The sequence below is a fragment of the Neovison vison genome, chromosome 14 (assembly GCF_020171115.1).
Source record: "Neovison vison isolate M4711 chromosome 14, ASM_NN_V1, whole genome shotgun sequence".
Taxonomy (NCBI): Eukaryota; Metazoa; Chordata; class Mammalia; order Carnivora; family Mustelidae; genus Neogale; species Neogale vison.
This window is the reverse complement of record NC_058104.1, coordinates 39,433,254-39,449,686: the sequence shown is the minus strand read 5'-3', so window position 1 is coordinate 39,449,686 and position 16,433 is coordinate 39,433,254. Positions and strand designations below refer to the sequence as shown.

The 16,433-nt window shown below is 57.3% G+C and overlaps 2 protein-coding genes across 3 annotated transcripts in view; one reads left to right on the top strand and one right to left on the bottom strand.

Annotated features, from left to right (window-relative positions):
• The window catches only part of LOC122895665 (integrin alpha-L-like), a 38,333-nt gene extending 29,756 nt beyond the window's left edge, over window positions 1-8,577 (top strand). For both annotated transcript variants that reach the window (XM_044233220.1, XM_044233219.1), the window contains exons 26-31: window positions 3,416-3,529; window positions 3,810-3,866; window positions 3,963-4,061; window positions 4,464-4,559; window positions 5,292-5,402; window positions 7,206-8,577. In XM_044233220.1, the coding sequence (XP_044089155.1) occupies window positions 3,416-3,529; window positions 3,810-3,866; window positions 3,963-4,061; window positions 4,464-4,559; window positions 5,292-5,402; window positions 7,206-7,379 (651 nt within the window). In that variant the 3' untranslated portion in view covers window positions 7,380-8,577. The remainder of the gene's footprint in view (window positions 1-3,415; window positions 3,530-3,809; window positions 3,867-3,962; window positions 4,062-4,463; window positions 4,560-5,291; window positions 5,403-7,205) is intronic.
• Window positions 8,578-13,171: 4,594 nt separating this feature from the next.
• LOC122896028 (zinc finger protein 768) lies at window positions 13,172-15,830 on the bottom strand. Its single transcript, XM_044233967.1, has 2 exons — window positions 15,573-15,830; window positions 13,172-15,275 (listed from the first exon to the last, which is right to left on the bottom strand). Exons 1-2 carry the CDS (start codon window positions 15,658-15,660, stop codon window positions 13,699-13,701), a joined length of 1,665 nt encoding a protein of 554 aa, XP_044089902.1. The 5' UTR covers window positions 15,661-15,830; the 3' UTR covers window positions 13,172-13,698.
• Window positions 15,831-16,433: the final 603 nt, after the last annotated feature.

Here is a 16,433-nt window from a genome sequence, read left to right as displayed (position 1 = left end):
CAGACTAGTCCTTTTACCAGCAGAACAGTGGGGAAGATTTGGGCAGGCGTGGATGCAAGCCCCAACTCTACCCTTCCATCTCTGTGTGATCTTGGGCCAAGGGCTTCACTGTCCATGCCTCGGTTCCCTGCTGTGACACATGGCGTTTGGAAGAACTTGCAGGGGTCGGTCGTGAGGGTGAAGTGGCTTACTTACTCCTCATGGGGTGCTTGGCTCAGTGGGGGTGGTTAATGGCTGGGGCAGGTGTTGTGCGCCGGCTGCAGATTCTGCAGCGATTGTAGAAGCCTCCTTCCCTCCTTGCCCCACTCCTCTGGGGACCCACGCAAACCCCTTGCCCTCCCCCCCCACACCCCATTTCTCTCTCTCTCTCTCTCAAGTCAGCCTGGCCACATGCCTCCAGCCTCCTCCAGCCCCCTCGGCACCCCCCAGCATCTCAAGCTCTGCCTTTGGCTGCCTGGCCCAGTGCTTGGCCACTCTCTTGCTAAAGACCCTAATGATCTCTGTTTTAGCTAAACCCAGCTCAGCCTGGGACACTGGTGATCTTTCCGTCTTGCCAGAAGCTCTCCTGTTAGGCTCTTTTTTTTTTTTGCCACAGGGAGGTCACCTGGGGTCTCTAGTAAGCGCGACAGGCCGGGTAGTCCCGTGCGAGCAGGGTCTGCTTCCTCCCTGTCCTCCCTCTCCTCTTCCCCTGGCCAGTTCGGACACACAAGCTTCAGCCAGACCTGAAAGCTTTTCGAAGCTCTGCCATTTCAAGCTGTGTGGCCTTGGGCGGTTTGCTTAGCCTCTCTGGGCATCAGTTTCTCAGTCAGTAAAATGGGGATAATAATCGCACCTACTTTATGGGGTTGTTAAGAGGAAAAACCAGGACGATGCCTGTGAAGTGTTCTGCCTCGCACTCGACACGTCAGCCAGCAAAGCGGTGGCTGCTGTGAGGCTTGTTCTCACCCTCATCCGAGGAAGGTGATGGAGCACCATCGTCCCGGTCTCGGGAGGCCCAGCTGGGGCTCAGGTGCCAACTCTGCTCCCCGATCACTTCAGACAAACCAGTCTCCCTGAACCTCAGCCGTCCCCTCGGTGACGCACGGATGACAGCGCTGCCCGGGCCTAGATCCAGCATTCAGCGACCACCGCGGGGGCCCGCACGCTTGCACCACTGCCCACCCCGCCATCTGGCTCCCAAGTCCACACTGTGACCCTCCGGCTCCTCTGTCCCCCGCAGCCTGTCACTGCTCTCCACCAGGATGTCTTCAAACATCTTTTTTTTTTTTTTTTGGTCATGATAGAATGAGATACAAGTCACAGTCCGTATGATTTACCTGCTTCTTAAAAAAAGATTTTATTTATTTATTTCAGAGAGAGAGAGACCCCCACGAATGAGGGGGAGGGGCAGAAGGAGACGGAGAAGCAGATGCCCCGCTGAGCAGGGAGCCAGATGCAGGGCTCGATCCTAGGACCCTGAGATCACGACCTGAGCAGGAAGGAAGGGGCTTCATTGACTGAGCCACCCAGGCGCCCCTGATTTACCCGCTTTTAAAGCGTGCGGATCCAGGGCACCTGGGTGGCTCAGTCCTGTAAGGGTCTGACTTCAGTTCAGATACTGATCTCGGGGTCTGGGTTCAGTATCAGGGCCCCCTGCTCAGTGGGGAGTCTGCTTGTCCCTCCCTCTCCCTCTGCCCGTCTCCAGGCTTGTGCTTTGTCCCTCTTTCAAATAACTAGGTAAAATCTTAAAAAAAAATAGCGTGCATTTCAGTGACTCTTATATTTGCAAAGTGGTATGACCATCACCACAATCTAATTTTAGAAGATTTATCTTATTCCAGAAAGAACCTTCACGTAGGGGAGGAATCCTACAGTACCGGGTCTTTTGTGACGGGCTTCTGTGGGTTCCCAGAAGCTGGGATCATCCACGCTGTAGCCCAGGCCCGTGCTATGCTCTTTTTTCTTGCCAGGTAATATTCCACCGTGAGGTAGGCCGCGCTAGATTCGTCTGCTCGTCTGCTGGTGGAGACCCCGGTGGTTTCCACTTTCTGGCTTTTATAGACCGTGTTGCTCGAATGTTCCTGCCCAGACTTCCGTGCTGACAGGTTTTCTTTCTCTTGGGTATATACCTCAGCGTGCCATTTTTCCCCCTGAGGCTTTGTCTCCGTGTGTTCTAAACCAAGTGTGCCGCTTTCCCCTAAGCCAACACCACCTCGGCGGTGCTCAAAACCACCCTCTTCCTCAAGTAAAATTTCCGAGTCTGGGCGAGTTTGTCCTTCCTCTAGGCGTGGCCCCGGCCTCAACTTCTAGTCCGTGTTCTCTTGTCTCCTTGGCCCCCACGACTGCTCCGACTCTGGCCCCTGTTGGCACAGGCTGCCGGCGTGGACCTTGGCCTGCTGTCCCCACTTGGTTCTGTTCTGGGCCTGCTGTGCGGGAGCCCCCCGAGCCTGCCCTCCTCAGCTAACTTCCGTGGCTCACCATTGCCTAGTTGAGGGACCCTGATTTCTGGTCTTAGGCCTTCTGGGCACACAGCCTCACCTCAAGCTTCCTTTCCAGACGTGTGTCTGTCCTCTCTGTCCCAGGCCCCCACCTCCCTCCGGGTCTCACCTGCCTCGTGCTGTCCTGACTCCCTGCAGTTTTGCTCCCTGGGGGCCTCCCCCACCTTCCTCTGTTCCCCTCTCCTCAGTCTTCTACGGCTAAGTTCAAAGGCCACTCTGACGTAGGCCTTTTTAATTTAATGGACCTGATCTTTTTCAAGCGTCCGCAAATGTCTGCCAAGTGACCCGTGGTAGAACCTTTCAGCCGGGCTCTGAGATTCCCTTCGGCCTCCCTGAGCCGTTCCGTGCTGCGGCTCCTGAGTTACTCCTGCCCGGCTTCTGGATCTTCCAGCCCTCGCCCAAGCTGGCCCTCTCATCTAAAGGGCACTCAGGCCTCGTTTCTTAAATCAGTCCCACGCCCAGAGCAAGTCCTTCCCAACCTGCATTGTGCAAACAACTTTCGCCTCTGTGCTTGGTACGTGCCCTTCCTTCTTTCACGCATTCGAACCCTGACTTTTCTGGAGGCCCGCTGTGTGCTCGACAGTGCGTCAGGCAGCAGGGAGTCGTCGGCAGAAGGAGCCCCAGCTGCTGCCCTCATGGAGCATGCAGCCCCTGGACAGACAGACCCCTGTCCTGCTGGGGCCGCAGAGCTCTGTGGGAACATGCAGTGGGGATGGGGGAGCCCTGCCCTCTCCTTGGGGCGTCAGCCGATCGCCTCGAAGGTTTGCCCTCGGAGAAGGCAGAGAGGCACATGCCGCCCGCAGGGGCAAGCTTCGAGGACGAGCTGTCCTTGCCCGCCGCCTGGCAAAGAGCAGGCCCTCAGGCCTCAGCCAGTGAGCGTTGCCTCTGGAGGGAGGGCCGGCATTTAGGGCTCTGCTGTCCCACGTCCTCTGTCCTAGGTGAGGATTCAGCCCTCTGTCTACGACCACAACGTGCCCGCCCTGGAGGCCGTGGTTGGGGTGCCGGGGCCTCACAGCGAGGGGCCCATCACACATGAGTGGAATGTGCAGATGGTAAGTAGCCGGGGGCCCGGGGGAAGGAGGGACAGTCGGGTTGGTGGGAGTGAGCTCCTAAGGCGGGTACAGACGTGTGGGAAGGGAGTGAGGAGGGACGCGTCCTGTGGGGCTCAGTGATTTCTGAACCTGCCAAGGGCCAGTGGGGGTGAACTGGGATGCCCCGGAACGGAGAGGGAGGCCACGTTCTGGCCTTAAGGAGGAGGAGGAGGAGGAGGAGGGGCCAGCGTCCTCCCTCTCTGCTCTGGACTAAGCGAGGACCCCATCTCATCACTCCTAGGACCCTCCTGTGACCTGCTATCGTGAGGATCTGGAGAGGCTGCCCAGCGAGGCTGAGGTCCGGGCCTGTGGGCTCAGAAGTTGGGGAGGGGGCCGGCAGAGTGCAGGTGGGAGCACAGGCCTCTCTGACCCCCGCTCTCTTCCTTCTCGGCAGCCTTGTTTGCCCAGAGCCAAGTTTCACTGTCCACTTGACTTCAAGGAGGAGATCCTCGTCCAAGTGACCGGGACTGTGGAGCTGGTGGGGGAGATCAAGGTTAGCAGCTGCTGGCAACAGGTGCAGTGGATCGGGGGGCTTGAGGGAGAAGCAGCGGGCTCCCCACCAGATGGGCTTCCTACATTTTTCTTTACCACTCGGATGCGAAGCCCTGATCCTTTCACAGCAGCCGATGAAAGACATCCGTGATTTGCTTGAAATTTGCCAGGCGGTTTTCCTGGGCCTATGGATGGTTCTTCTGGGTTCTTTGTAGGGAAAATTTCCTTCCAGCAGTGGGGCGTGGCCCCTTAGGACGCTCCAGTGGAGAACTCAGCCCCCGTGGCGCTCCCCACCAGGGCCCGTTGTCCTCAGCTTCTCCCCCTGAGTCAAGGTGGGGTGCAGAAGTCAGCAGGTTCTGGTCCTTGTTTTCCCCGGCCTTACGTCTCCCACTGCCCTCCACAGGCCCCCTCCATGTTCAGCCTCTGCAGCTCCCTCTCCGTCTCCTTCAACAGCAGCAAGCATTTCCACCTCTACGGCAGCAACGCCTCCCTGGCCCAGGTAGGGCTCTAGCTTCTCAGAAGCCCAGGAACAGAGGTCGGTGGAGGGCTCTGCAGAGCCCCGGGGGGCGGAGCTGGAGGAGCTAGAGCAGAAGCCAGAGGTCCCCGGCTGGGCCCAGAAGGAAGAGCTTCCAGGCAGTCAGAGCAGTTGGTCTTGGCGAGGGCCGTGGAGGGCGGTGCCATGGGCTCCCTGCCACCACCGGTGGGCACGCAGGCAGGCTATGAGCTCACCCGTCTGATGAGATGCGTCAGGCAGAGATCCGTGTGATGGCAGCTCAGCAGAGGGTACCCACCCCGTGCCCACTCGGAGCGTGGCTGGAAAGCGCTCGAAGCAGAACGAGCAGCGAGCATGGGGGCTCAGGCCGCCCAGGCGAGAGGGTGGCAAGGCGGTTTGCAGAGCGGGAAGCTCGGAGCAGGGCAAGGGAAGCTGCCCCTCATTAGGTAAGCCTCAGCCAGGTTCTGGAAGGTTTGGCATGCTGGGCCGAGATTCTGACATTTCATTCTGGCCTCAAGACAGCCACATCCGGGCTTCTGCTGGGTCATGCGCATGTCCGCCCGCTGGCTCCGGGGGCTGCATGGGGTGGGGTCGGGGTGGGGGTTCCCTGGAGGGAGGCATCCAGGCCAGCCTGGCAGTGTGGGGCAGCAGTCCCGACCAGAGCCGCGAAGACCTAGCCATTCACAAGCATGTCAGAGGTGGGAGAGCCTTCTCATGCCCCCAGCTCTCCGCCTGCAGGTCCTCATGAAGGTGGACATCGTCTATGAGAAGGAAATGCTCTACGTCTACGTGCTGAGCGGCATCGGAGGGCTCTTGGTGCTGCTGGTGATTTTCGCCGTCCTCTATAAGGTGGGAGCTTCTGGGAGCCATGGGCCTGCCTTAGACAGCCAGGCTGGGGGAAGGGGGTTCGCAGGAGTCAGGGCAGAGACTGTCAAGGTCCAGGACCGTTAAAGATCAAGGTGGCCTCGGCCCACTCCCTCCTTCCACAGATAAGGCTCATGAGGCCCCAAGAGCAAACCAGACTTCCCCCCATCCCTCCACCAGGTGCTGGCAGAACCAGGACTGGGTACCCAGGGAAGGAGGGGGCGCCCACGACTCAAGGGCCGGGCCCTGGGACACAGAGAGACATACCACAGATATGGTCCCTGCCTTTGGGGGGGCTCCCAGTCTAATGGTGGAGACGGACGCACTGGGGGGGCTCCCAGTCTAATGGTGGAGACAGGCGCACACATGATAAGGGCTCCACTCAACGGCCCGTACGCTGAACTTCACTTAGGCTGGGGGAGTCCGGGAAGGCCTCCCAGGAGAGGAGGCGTTTGAGTTGGGATTTGAAGGAGTCGCCAGGTGAAGAATGCCCGAGGACAGATGTTCCGTATGAAACCCTCAAATCCTCCAGAAAAGCGCAGAAAATCAGTTTCTTCTTGTTGCATTCCCCCAGGGTCATCATTAACAACCATTTGGTTTCTGTTCTTCCAGGTTCTAATTTTGTTGTTTAAATGTGTGTATACGTGTGAGCGTGAAGAGGCAGAGGGAAAAAGTCAGCGTCTGTGTATATAGGTAGAAAACATAAAAGTGGGGCGCCTGGGGGGCCCGGTCAGTTAAGCCTCTGCCTCTGGCTCAAGTCATGATCCCGAGGTCCTGGGATCGAGCCCCCGTGTCGGACTCCGTGCTCAGCGGGGAGCCTGCTTCTTCTCCCTCTCCCTCTGCTATTGCTCCCCCTGCTTGTGCGCTCTCTCTGTCTCAAATAACTAAATAAGATCTAAGGAAAAGAAAAGAAAACGTAAACGGAAGGATCCCGTATAAACCGCTCTGGGGCTTGCGTCTCCCGCGGGGTGCTGTCTCTCGGTCCCTCCGCGCGAGCTCACGCCCACCTCTTGCTCTGTGACCTGCGCTCCTTTGCCGCTGCCCAGATGCCCCGCCTTTTCCTTGATGAGATCCCCACTGATCAACATTCCGATTATTTGTAATTTCTACCTCTTTCTTTAAAGATCATTCATTTATGTACTTGAGAGCGAGCCGGACGAGGGAGAGCACAAGCAGGGGGCAAGGGGCAGAGGGCGAGGGAGAAGCAGACACCCGCTGAGCAGGGACACCCCCAACCCTGACTCGGGGCTCCATCCCACGACCTCGGGATCATGCCCCGAGTCAGACGCTTCATGGACTGAGCCAGGCAGGCGCCCCTAATATCTACCTGTTTTAAACAATAACTGAAAAAGGCTCTTGGCTCCCACATCTCTGTGCACTCGTCCAAAAGCTCCTTAGAATGAGTTGCTGGAGCTGGAATGGCTGAGCCAAAGAACATACATGTTTTGGGGAAAAAGGAAGAATGTGTATGTTCTGAGCTTTCAACAGAGAGTATGGGGCCCGCACTAAGCGCTGCAGGAGCGCAGGCCCTTCCGTTAGTGTTACTGGATATAGTCAACCTACCCGCCCCAAATAAAGGACACTTTGACGAGCCTGAAGAATGAACTGCTGAGCGTTCAGCTTTTCGGCACGTTGCCAGGAAGCCGGTGTGGCAGACGCCTCGCCCCAGCCCTGGAGCGGGTACCACGCGTGACTCACAGCCATGGGCGCCCGTTCATGTTTTGCGAGGCCGACGGGTCCAGAGTGTTCCATGGCCCTTGTGCTCATTCCGGTTTTGTTTTCCTGCAGTTTGGCTTCTTCAAACGGAACCTGAAGGAGAAGATGGAGGCTACTGCGGAAGCTTCCAACGGAATCCCTGGAGAAGCCTCTGACCAGCCAGAGTCTATGGACGAGGCCGGGGACCCGGGCTGCCTGGTGCCCCTCCACGAGGAGGAAGCCCAGGACGGAGGTGGCAAAGACTGAGGCCCAGGCCCGACGCAGAGCGCCCAGGACTGGACTCGGAAGACTGGGGTCCCTCTGCCTCGACCTAGTCTCGCTGTGTGTCTTCGGGCAAGTCACTGCCCCCACCCAGGCCTCGGTGTCGCTGTCCTGAACACAGAGCTCCCTCCTGGCTGCCGGCTCTGCGGGCTCCTGGTCAGGGTTCATGAGCGATGGCCGGGCAGGCCACAGAGGGCAGGCCTTGTCCTCGGCAGCTGGCTCTGGCTTCCCCCCGTCCTTCTTAGTACCCTCCCCCGGAAGAGGACATCCGATCTACATCTGGAAGAGCTGCCATCTCAGGGTCTAGCGACCGGCCCTCGCACCCCCTGCTCTTGGATGTCCCCAGAGGCCTCAGACTCCCAGAACCTGCAGTTTCCTGCCCGGACTCCAGTCAGCTTTCCGTCTGCTGCCAGAGAGCAACCCTGATCCGTGTCACTACAGACCCCCGGCTCTGGGGCTGGACACCGGCTTCCTTCCCACGCCTTCCAGAACCCGCAGAACATCCCTAACGTGCCAGGGTTGCCTTCCCGGCCTCCTCCGGAGACTGTCCGCCTCCCTTCCTGAGCTGCAGTTACACCGGCCTTCCTCAGGAGCCAAGCTCCTTCCTGTCTCACTTGCCTTCACCCAGACGGCTCCTTCTGCCTGGAACGTTCCTCCCCAGCCCTTTCCCTGGCTCTCAGCTCAGGGAGAACGGCCTCGGGGCAGCCCCCTGCCCCCCCCCCCACAAAGGGCTTCTCCTTTCCCCTGTTACACAAGCTTCCTTTCGCCTGCACGCTCCCTCACAGCGCAGCTCATGTTTGCCTCAAATCCAACCTCAAATCCAACCGTGGACTCGGTGGGGGTCAGGGCCATACCGGTCCTGTTCACCTTGGAGATGTCACGGAGCCAGACACGGCAGCGGCTGCCGCAGTTTCAGCGGCCCAGTGAGGCTGCCTGTGAGAGGACCCAGAAAACGTTTGGGTGAGCGCGTGACATCTCCCCCCACTTCAAGGCTCGGTCTTCCCCGGCTTCTGTCCCCTTGCTCCAACCCACCCCCACACACACACCCCGGATGCCTCATGACCCACCTCGGCCACCACTGGGAGGCTATGATGAGCTCAAGGCGCAGGCGGAGTCTGTCCCTCCGGCTCCCGGCACCAAGCACAGTGCCTGCCTCTGTTTACCCAATAAATGTGAAAATCCATCCAATTTTGTGATGCTTTTATGCTGGTGCCCCATTTCAGCCTGGATCAAGGAAATGAATATTTCCTTCTCAAACTTTTCTCTAAGTGGGACCCAAACAGCTCTTTCTTCCTCTTTTTTTTTTTTCTTTTCTTGTTCTGACAACGCTCGGAGACTGATGTGCAGGAGGCACTAACAACGCATCAAGGTGTGGGAGCGCACCCTTCCTGGCCTTTTTAAAAAACAACAGTAACAATTGGTGGGGCTTGATCCCGAGGCCCCCACCTTTAGGAGGGGGTGGGGTCCCGCTCCTCGATGCTGCCCTCTTGTGGTCAGTAGAACCCCCAGGAAGGGGGTGGTTTTAGGGGTAGAAATGGGGTAATTCTCAGCCCAGCTCTCTGGGTCCAGCACTGGATGCTGAGAAGCAACCTATGGTCTCCCAAGCGGTGACCTTTGATGGTTGCCTTCTGCCTACAGGGGAGTAAGCGAACGTTCTCAAGCCTGGCACAAAAGGCCCAGAACAGTATTTCAAAGCCTGCTGGTCTCTTCAACCTCATCAACTCCCTTCTGGTCCAGTACCCAGGGAACCATGGGGCTCTGGCTCTTACGGAAGACCTCAGGAACGAAGAAGTGAGGCCCGTTTTCCCAGAAAGAAGGGGAAAGAATGTTCTAAAGGGCAGGAATATCTCAGAAATGCTAAAAGTACGCAGTTATCTATAGGTTTCCGAATTCTGTTGGCTCCTATGGATTCATGCAGTATTTCGTGAAAGATCTGTGTCCCAAGGGCATGGTAATGAACATGACAGACAAGTCCCTGCCCCCAGGAAGCATCACCCCAGTAGGAAAGCGGAGTGAAAAGGTAGAAATGGGATTCCAGGTGTCGAGGAGGTTGTGAAGAGGGTAAAGCAAGAGAGCAGGTTGGAGAGGGATTGGGAGGGTCCTCTCACATCTGCGATGCTCTGTGACGCACACACAAAGTGTGAATGTTTTCATCAGGGATGGGAGCAAAATAGCACAGAAAATCTGGGAGGTTCGTTTCAGGAACCTGCCCTCATCCTGCCCAGGAGTCTATATCCCGACTCGCTTAACAGCCCCCGTCCGCAAATACCTATGTATCCTTCCCCACCTGTGTCTTTGCAAACGCTCTACCCCTTTCCACCTGTCCAGTTCCACCACCCCCTTCTGTCCTTAAAAATCTTCCTACTTCAAAGCACTCCCAAGCTTTTCTCAGTAGCTAGACAAAATGACCCATTTCGTCTTCACTGAATACCCCATCAGAACACAGGACACTGACTGTGGGCTCTTCTCTCGAGACTGGGAGGTTCTAGAAGGCAGGATTCAGTCTTTGCTCACTTGTGTTACCAACACTGGCCCCTCATCAGGGCTGGCAACAGAGAAGATGTCCAAATAAGTGTTTGATTCGGTGGCCTTCACATGTTTTGGGTTTAGGACCCCTTTATACTCTGAAAAATTAAAGATCTCCAGAGTTTTTGTTTATATGGGTTATACCTCTTGGTGTTTATCCAATTCGAAATTAAAATGGAGAAAAATGTATAACATATGAACACCCAAACCCACATGATCCACAAGCAGTCAGAAAGATGACATATGTTCTCACAGGCCATGTAGCCTCTAGAAAACACCGTCCCCGTGGCACAAAGTGAAAAAGGAACACCTTAGTATCGCTGGGAAATAGTCAAAACTAGTCAGGCGCTGGAGTCCAGGCTCTGCTGCTTCGAAGCTGTGCCCTATAGGGCTGTCACTTACCCTCTCTGGGACTCTTTTCTTTATCTGTAAAATGGGAATAATAATTGTATATCGCTCAGAGCTGTCCTGAACATGATGTAACACTTGCGAAAGGTCTAGAACTTTTGGAAGCACACTTGTGCTTGATAAAGGTGAGGAATAGAAAAAAAAAAAGTGAGGAATAGGAATGGTTTATTGTGGGGATGTCTAGGTGGCTCGGTTGAGCATCTGCCTTCGGTTCAGGGTCCTGGGATTGACCCGGCATCGGACTCCTTGCTCAGTGGGGAACCTGCTTCTCCCTCTGCCTGCCACTCCCCATACTTGTGATATCTCTATCTCTCTCTGACAAAGAAACAAAAGTATTTATTATTTATTTATTTCTATTTTATTTATTTATCTTATTATTATTTATATATTTATTTTATTTTATTTATTAATTTTTTGAAAAAATCGTTTAGTTGGGCAGGACAGTGTTGGCAAAGCGGCACATCAGACTGCAAGTCAAAAGACCTGGCACTGGTTTTTCACCGTGACCTTGAGAAAGATGTGTGCCCTTCTTGGACTTGACCTTGAGAAAGATGCATGCCCTTCTTGGGCTTGCTCCACCTGGGATCTGGAGGACCTCAGGAGTGGTTATGTGGAAGAGGGGTGTGTCAGTGAGCAGCTGAGCACCGCCCCCCACCCCGCCCCCGCAACCTGCTTTAAATACCAAGGTTCCTAAGTAGCAAACAGGCAACTTCATCAGTGAAGCACTCTAGGCTGCGGCTTTCAGTGGCCTTCAAACAAGTTTGGGAGCTGGGAAAAAAAAAATCACTTCCAAACTATGAAAATTAAATTGTGTAATTGAAATAAATGTTAAAGTAAATGTAATATGTTGGTAGTCAGATGCATTTCTATTTAACATTTGTAGTTCCATACATGAACTATATTAAATGTGGAGTATTTTAATATTTGGAATTACATGCAGTAGGGTACCTATACCAGAATGTGCATAAAGTTTACACAGATCTTTAAAAGACCAAGAAATTTTACTTGAAAAATAATGTTCTACTTCCAAAACTAATTAAAACTTAAAAAAAAAAAACAACACCAAACACAGGGCACCCGGGTGACTCAGTCCGTTAAAGCCTCTGCCTTCGGCTCAGGTCATGATCTCAGGGTCCTGGGATCTAGCCCCGCATCAGGCTCTCTGCTCAGCAGGGAGCCTGCTTCCCTCTCTCTCTGCCTGCCTCTCTGCCTACTTGTGATCTCTCTCTGTCAAATAAATAAAATCTTTAAAAAAAAAAAAAAGACACTACCAAACACAACCAAACTGTGTTGAACTGTGTGATTTCTTTTTTTTTTTTCAAGATTTTATTTATTTGTCAGAGAGAGTGCACACAAGCACTCTCTCTGTGGCGGCAGAGGGAGAAGCAGACTCCCAGCTGAGCAGAGAGCCTGATGAGGACTTGATCCCAGGACCCTGAGATCATGACCTAAGCAGAAGGCAGACCCTTAACTGACAGAGCCACCCAGGCGCCCCAAACTATGTGATTTCTAAGGCTCCTTTCGGAGCTTGCAGAACATAAGAGACTGGACAGAAACATCCTTAGAGGGGCACCTGGGTGGCTCAGTGGGTTAAAGCCCGTGCCTTCGGCTCAGGTCATGATCCCAGGGTCCCAGGATCAAGCCCCACATCAAGCTCTCTGCTCAGCAGGGAGCCTGCTTCCCCCTCTCTCTCTACCTGCCTGTCTACTTGTGATCTCTGTCAAATAAATAAAATCTTAAAAAAAAAAAAAGAAAGAAAGAAAGAAAGAAACATCCTTAGAGAAGTTATTTGCTCTTGGCCAGTTATAAGGCCTTGAGGACGGTGTGGGCCTGGGGGTGACTCCAGGATTTGAGGCCCAAGAGCCCTTGTAGAGCCCTGATTCGCCTCTGCCTGTGTGGCCGAGTCGCTGGGACTGATGGAGCCCGGCAGATGTGGTCGGAACGTCTCACCTGCCTTCTGTCCACGGAGTGACTTTAAGCAGGTCAGTTATCCCTGGAATGGCATGAAACAATCTTTGCAGGGCCGTTGGGCCCTTGTAGGCCTTCAGCTGAAGATGCTCCGGCAGCTGGGTGATTCCCCAAGGTGTGGCCTGTCCAAGGTCAAGGCAGGCCACACCCCAGGATCCCACAGATTCACTGCAGGTTCCAACTCTCCGTTCCCTTCCTGAGGGCCACGTATTAGGAGGGGTGAGACTGATATAGGAAAGAAAATTAGGATGAAGGTGGGGTGGGAGCAGGGAGATACCAACAGGCCCAGGGGTCCTAAAAAAGAGGCAGAGGTGTGGCAAATCAGGCCCAGCTTGGTGGGTGGGTCTTGAAGGCTCGAGTCCTCGGATCCTCTCACTGGGTCCCCTGTGTGTCCCCTACAGGTGGGGCCGGGACTCCAGGCACTCTCTGGGGTTCTGGTCATTCAGGGTCCGCATACCGGGAGGACTCGAGGTTCTGGCTGGGGAGGCGAGAGGAGGAGGGCAGGCTAGGTGCTGGGAGCCCGAGAGACGGAGCACAGGCTGGATGCCTGGCTGAGAACAGGGTCTGTTCTCTGGACCAGGACACACCCTTTGTGTTTGGTGAAAGGGATATCCCACAAAGTCAAAAGCTTTCTCACGCCTCCTACACTGAACTCCCTCTGTGTCTGTGCCGGCTTCAAAGCAGGAGACAAAAGTTGGGGATGTATGGGCAGGCCGTGTCTCCTGAGCATCAGATTTTAAGATTCAAGGGAAACCTGGAGCATAAAAGCACTTCCCAGACAGGTCCCTATGGCTTCACCGGCTCTGTGTAGCTATCACTGAGGGTCTCCCGCTGCCCAGGGCACTGCCCATATACACACTTTAAGGACAAGTCTCTTTTATCACATAAAGGTTTTTATTGAACTCAAATTCAGGGGCTCCAAAGCCTGAGGAAGACAAGGGAGCTGGGGTTTGCGCTGAGGCAGGTGCCCCCACCCAGGGCCCCACTCCCCACCCCACCTACCCTCACCCCTTCCTGACTCAATGAGGGTCTCAGTAGCTACCCATCTAAGCTACCCCACTGTAATTAGTAACCCTCCCCCCTCCCCTCCCACCCCCGCCTAGCGCTTTGCCAAGCCAGGCACCTACCAAGGGCCATGCTGCTGCCGAAGGCCAGATCTCGCTGACCTCTTTTCTGGATGTCTCCCAGAACCTCCCACTGCCTGCTTGGCCTCTCTCCAACCCCTCTTCAGAGCCCATTTGCCAGAAGTCTTCAGGGCACGCACCTTCCTCCACCCCGGCCCTCAGCAACTCCATCCTCCCCCGGCGTTTCCACTATTCCCTCTTAACAATCTCTCTAGCCCCCGCCGGCCCCTTCTCCGCCGCCCACCGCCTCCCCACCCCACCCCAGGCAGGGCCCCAGGTCAGCGGCGGCCGGCTGCGTGGGTCCGCTGGTGGCGGATGAGGTCGGAGCTCTGCGAGAAGGCCTTTCCACAGTGATCGCACTTGTAGGGCCGCTCCCCGCTGTGGACCCGGTGGTGCTGGAGCAGCGTGGACGAGCGGCAGAAGCCCTTGCCGCACACGGCGCACCGGTAGGGCCGCTCGCCCGTGTGGGACCGCTGGTGCTGAATCAGCGTGGAGGAGCGGTTGAAGGTCTTGCCGCAGTCGGGGCAGCTGTAGGTGCGGCCCGGCAGGTGGGTGCGGGCGTGGATGGCCAGCACCGAGCTCTGGCCAAAGCGCTTGCCGCACTCCGGGCACTTGAAGGGCTTCTCGCGGGCGTGGCTGCGGGCATGGGGGATGAGAGCCGAGCGCTGGGAGAAGCTCTTGCCGCAGATGCCACAGCTGAAGGGCCTTTGCCCCGTGTGCACCCTCTGGTGACTGCGCAGGGAAGAGTTCTGGCTGTAGCACTTGCCGCACTCGGGGCAGCTGTAGGGCCGCTCGTGGCTGTGGGTGCGCTGGTGCCGCAGGAGGTAGGAGCTGTCGCCGAAGGCCTTGCCACAGTGCGGGCACTTGTAGGGCTTCTGACCCGAGTGGGTGCGCTGGTGGCGAAGCAGGTAAGAGCTGTCGGCGAAGGCCTTGCCACAACGGGGACACTTGTAGGGCCGCTCGCCCGTGTGGGTGCGCTGGTGTTTGATGAGGTCAGAGCTCTGGGAGAAGGCCTTGCTACAGACCTCACATTTGTAGGGCTTCTCACCCGTATGGATGCGCTGGTGTTGGATCAGGGTGGAGCCCCGCCCGAAGCTCTTCCCGCAGATGCCGCAGATATTGGGCCGAGGGCCCTGCCCACCCCTGGCCCGGCCACCCCGCCGGCCTGGGCCCCGAAGGGACCCTGTCAGGCCCAGGGGATTCTGGAGCATCTCAAACTGTGGCGTGGCCAGCAGGGTCCCTGTGGGCATCTCAAAAGGTGGCCCTAGGGGTAGGCCCCCTGTGGGCTGCTCCCCAAACCCCTGGGTGAAGGAGTCCAAGGGGTGGACTCCCAAAGGGATGCTCAAGGGGTTCTTTTCCTCGGGATTCAGAAGCACCTCTGCACCTTCCTGGAATTTGGAACTTTGAGCTTCAAATTCGGGGCTTTGGGTTTTGAACTCGGGATTCTGGGGCTCAAATCCCGGGCTCTGGGATTCATACCCGGGGCTCTGGGGTTCATACCCAGGGCTCTTGGGTTCATACCCAGGGCTCCGGGGTTCATATCCAGGACTTTTGGGGTCATACCCAGGGCTTTGAGGCTCATACCTAGGGCTTTGGGTTTCAAACTCAGGGCTCTGAGACCCTGATTCAGGGCTTCTGGGTGCAAATTCAGGGCTTGGGGGCACAAACCCAGGGCTTCGGGACTCAAAACCTGGGCTTTCAGGCTCAAACCTGGGGCTCTGGGGTTCAAACTCAGGGCTTTGTGGCTCAAACCCAGGGCTCTGGGGTTCAAGCCCAAAGGGTATCTCTTCGACCTCATAGTCCCCACTGCCTTCTTGTTGAGACATTTCTTCTTCCTCATTCTCACTCACGTTGCCTGCAGGATCAGAGAATTACAGAAAATCCAGGTAGTGTGGGGCCTGGAAGGTCATTTGGTCCCACCACTCGTTGCCACAAACGTCTCCCTCCTCCTCCGGCAGGGTCGCTGGCCCTAGAGCAGGTGCTGAAATTCCCACCTCCCCCTCCGCGGACCCAGGACGTCCAGTCCCCGCCCCCGCTTCCTCCCAGCGCCAGGTGTCCAAGCCCCCTCTCTCCCCCGCCCCCGACGGCCCACAGCCCCCTCTCCCGCTCCCGCTCCCAGGCACGCTCCTCGGAAAGGCGCTCCCTCCCTCACCTTTGAGGGACCCTTCGGGGCTCCCCACTTCGTCGGGGCTTTGCACGTCCCCGGGCTCGAGGCCCCACGGCGACGCTTCCCGTTCCATCCCCGCCGGCTCCCAGTGCGGCGGCGGCGGCGATGGCGGACGATCCTGCGATCAGGCCGGAGTCCCCTGAGACCCGGGCCCTCGCCGCTCGCCTGCTCAGCGCCGCCCAAGGGACCCGGCTGCCCAGCCCGGGCCCCTGAGGCCGGACGTCTTGACCCTGGGCCTCTCTGGCCGGCCGGGCCCCTCCCCTACCCGCGGCCCCGCCCCCACCCCCAAGGTCTCGCCTTGCCCCGGGGCCCTCCAAGGCCCCCGTGCGTCGTGACCTCGGTGGCGAGGGTCTTCACGACTCGCCCTGCCGCCCCCGAATGCCGCTCCCCGCCCGCGACCCCGCCGTCTGGCCCCCCAGCCCCCGCTGGGCTGCGGCTGTCCGACCCCCTCCCCCCTTCCCCCCCGCACAGGAAGTGTCCGTCCGAGGCCAGTTTCCCCCGCCGGCTCGCGCCACGGCCTCTCTAGGAGCGGCTGGAGGTGGAAACTCGTTGGCATTAACCCTGGGCTGGATGGCCCCGGCTTTGAGGTGGGGAATGACGAAGAGCCCCGGAGCCGGCGGGAAAAGCTGGGGCGGTTGGTGTTCTCTGCCCTGGGTCTCCGTCCGTCCAGGAACCTATCTGTCCGTCACCCGGGCCCTGCGTCCGTCAGGGCCTACGGCCAAGGGCGAGGCGACGAGCGAGACCAAGGTCAGCGAGAAGGAGCGACGCTTCCCGGCGCCAGCGGGGGCGGCGTCTAGCTCCCCTCCCCTCCCGGGCCTTGGGGTGAGCTCCGGCCGCGCCTCGGGA